We start from the raw sequence: 3,225 nt of genomic DNA, 5'->3' as shown, positions 1-3,225 counted from the left end.
TGGGTAACAACTGACCCACAGTGACAAGACCCTGGGCATCAGGGAGGCCTGCAGATCTGAAAGCCCCTCCAGCATCACAGACTCTGGTCTTCTGCAGAGAAGACCAAGGGGGTGTGGTCCCTGCTGCCCACTCACACCTGAGAAGCACGGGTACCTCTCTCCACCCGACCAGAACCTCAGGTCACCCAGAAGCACCAGCCAGAGCGCTCACCATTCGAGGATGTTGGAAGGGAGGGGCTCAGCGCAGATGTAAGGCACTGGGTCCTTCTTGATCCGAAGGTAGTCCTGCTTTAGTCTCTGGGTGGCCGTCGTGGGAGCTCTCTTGCTGCTGTTGCTGCTCATCTATGAAGAACAAGTGCACAGGTGACAAGGAGCACAGCTCCCCCTCCCCAACACCAGTTTTAGGGGCCCTGGGCCTTCACCCTCGTCTTGAATAAATTCACTTCTTAATTGCTCCCTGATCCTTCAGGCCTTTTAATCGTAAAGGAACCCTGACCACCCTGACCCCTGATCCATGACCTTCACCCTGGCCTGTGTCCCTCACCCTTCCCCCACCCCCCTTGCTGGCCTCAGACCCTCCCTCTCCATCTGACCACCACCACCTTCATTATGCAATACACATCTACCAAGTGCCTAGGACCTGAGCCCTTCCTAGCCCATAGAGAAGTGCAGTGAGAGGCAAACCTCCGATGGAAAGGGTCCTGGATGGGGGTGCTCTAAGGCCAGCCAGGGGCAGATGTCCACCCGCTCAGCTCTGGGGGGAGGCCATGCTGAGGGGTCCTGATGTCACAGAAACCACTACCCAGCACAAGCAGGGCCAAAGGCACACAATGGCAACAGTAAAGGGGGTGCGGGAACAGCCACTTGAGGGATGGCACCAGGTCGGCATGTTGGCACCAGATCAACTGGAAGGTGGGGCTATAACTGGCTCAAGGGCAGAACCTGGCTCACCCTAGGGGGTTATACCTCCCCCTTGAGGAGCTGGGGTGTCCAGGAGAGTGCAAGGCCACACATGCAGTTATGTTAGAAAGGTCACCATGGTGGCTCAGCATAGGGCACAGGACGAGCAGACAGACAGGACAGCACTCCTGAGTAGGGAGTGGACAGCAGCCTGGACGGAGGACCAGGAAGCTTCCACAGCCGACACTAAGGAGAGCGGTTGCAGAGGCTTTCTGCTGCTAAAAATAAAGTGTGAAGACGGAGGACAGAGCTCCAAGGGGACATGTAGGACCAGGACCAAGGGGAGGAAGCGCAGATTTCAGCATCTAAGCTGAAGAGAGTGTGGGATGCTGGCAGTGAGCTGGGGCCACCCCTATCTCCACAGGGCCTGCCCGCTGCAGACCTCCTACCAGCTTCTCCGGCACACAGCCGCCCATGCAACCCCACGCAGTGCGCTGTGGCCAAACACATCAGGAATAGCCCCAAACAGGACACCAGGCTCTCCGTCTGGCCCTCCCAGAAGGCAGACCTGTAGTCTGTCCCTCTCCCAGCCATAGGGCCTTTATACCTGCAGCAGTTCCTTCCCTCTCATCTGTCCCCTGCACGCTCCCTGCACCCTGGCCCTCCACCTGCTACGAGTCTCCTCACAACACTTTTCTAGCCAGTCTCCCTGACCAGCATGCTGTGAGGGATGCATTGGCCTGATCTGCGCACCACCTGTCCCCAGGCATAGAGGGTGGGCCTGCTCTCCCACCCTAGTTCTTCCCCTCCCCACTACAGTCATGGATCACAGGCTCACAACCACCTCCCAAGTGACTCCCCAGTTCCTGGGCTCTTTTTCTCTCGCTCTACCTTGGAACTTTCTCCACCCCTTTCTGTTTCATTCGTTTCTCCCCCTAAAAAAAGTTCTTCAGGACCCCCAGCATGAAGCAAATAGCACCAATGCCCACCTCCCCCTCCTGCTACACAGCACCCAATAACCTTTCCAGTTCCCAACTCCCCAAAGAGACTACCTGCTCCCCGGCCCACCCCTTCTTCAAGATACCCTCCCAGCTGCAAACCAGCGCAGCCCAGCCCAAGTCCTCCAGGCCTAGCTTTTGATCCAGCTGCTCAGAAGGCAGCCTGGGCTCCCTGGTCCTAGCCACCTTAGTCCCAACCTGCACAGCAGCCTTCCAGCCCGAAGCCACACCTGTCTGCCTGGTCCTGTCCAGACCTCGAGGCCTGGCACCAGCACAGGGACCTGTGGAGCCAGGGAATGTTGTCCCCATACATAGCTCAACCGAGCTCTGGGCCCCAGAAGCCAAATGGACCATGTTACCTGCAGGCCAACACCTTGTAAGCCACACCCCACCCCACTGGTAGCATAAAGGCAGAGATCAGCCACCCAGAGGGTACACCTCAGGTCATTTGACTGCATCTGTGCTTGGGGTCAACTAAGGGCCAGAATGGATGTTTCTGTGACGGGCTGACAAAACAAATCAATCAAGTGGGGTCACTGAGTCCTTGTCCAGTGACCTCTCTCTTGCCTTCTTTTCAGAGACATAGGTTTAACTAAATCCTACTTACAACTCAATCCCTCAGTTGAAAACCAGGAAGGGACTCCTCTCTAATTACCCTTCTTGGCCACATTCAAAGCAGGTTTCTCATTTCCCCTCCAAGTAAAACTGTTTCTCCCATTTTCCTGGACTAAGAGCAGGAAGGAGAAAGGGGAGAGGGGCCCACCAAGGGATGCCATTGTGAAAGCGGAGCCCATAGCACCAAGCGTCCCAGGGCCCACAAGGGCTTTCATGACCCAGGATGCAAGGTCAAAACAGAAACAGAAAGGTGGAGCATGGTGACCATCTAAGGAGGGGACGACCCTGAGGGGGTAAGAGCCCCACCACCTCCCAGCCTTGTACCCCCGCTTCTCCTGGGCACCTCTCTCCCACGCTGAGTCCAGGGAACTCAGGTGACAAGATAGTGTGGCATGAGACTTTGGCCTGACCAATGGGATAGCCATGTACCTCGCCCAGGCTACAGGAGGAAGTCTCTCCCTCTCCCAATAGGACTGTCTCATCTCTGGAGGGAGGAGCTGGGTTGGGGGGAAGGGGGTGTGCAGGCCATCACCACCCCCACTTCTCCCATAGTCAGAACCCACTGACTTCCCAATGAACTGACACTCCCAGACACCTTTCCACACACACACAGTGCCTGTTCTAGAGTCCGGTAATGTTGTCACCTACACGTAACCCTGTCATTTCCTTCCACTGGACTGTGAGCTACCGGAGGCCGGTAAATGGCCCGATC

General features: G+C 56.7%; 1 protein-coding gene across 1 annotated transcript in view; it reads right to left on the bottom strand.

The window, feature by feature from the left end:
* The window catches only part of UBE2J2 (ubiquitin conjugating enzyme E2 J2), a 6,379-nt gene extending 5,962 nt beyond the window's left edge, over nt 1-417 (bottom strand). The window contains exon 1 of the mRNA XM_004705226.2: nt 212-417. Within this exon, the coding sequence (XP_004705283.1) occupies nt 212-342 (131 nt within the window). The 5' untranslated portion in view covers nt 343-417. The remainder of the gene's footprint in view (nt 1-211) is intronic.
* Between the last annotated feature and the right edge of the window lie 2,808 nt (nt 418-3,225).

The sequence above is a fragment of the Echinops telfairi genome, unplaced genomic scaffold (genome assembly GCF_000313985.2).
Source record: "Echinops telfairi isolate 266 unplaced genomic scaffold, ASM31398v2 ScPeMD7_7457;HRSCAF=8495, whole genome shotgun sequence".
Taxonomy (NCBI): Eukaryota; Metazoa; Chordata; class Mammalia; order Afrosoricida; family Tenrecidae; genus Echinops; species Echinops telfairi.
The sequence above is the reverse complement of the archived record's forward strand: the minus strand, read 5'-3'. Positions and strand labels throughout refer to the sequence as shown.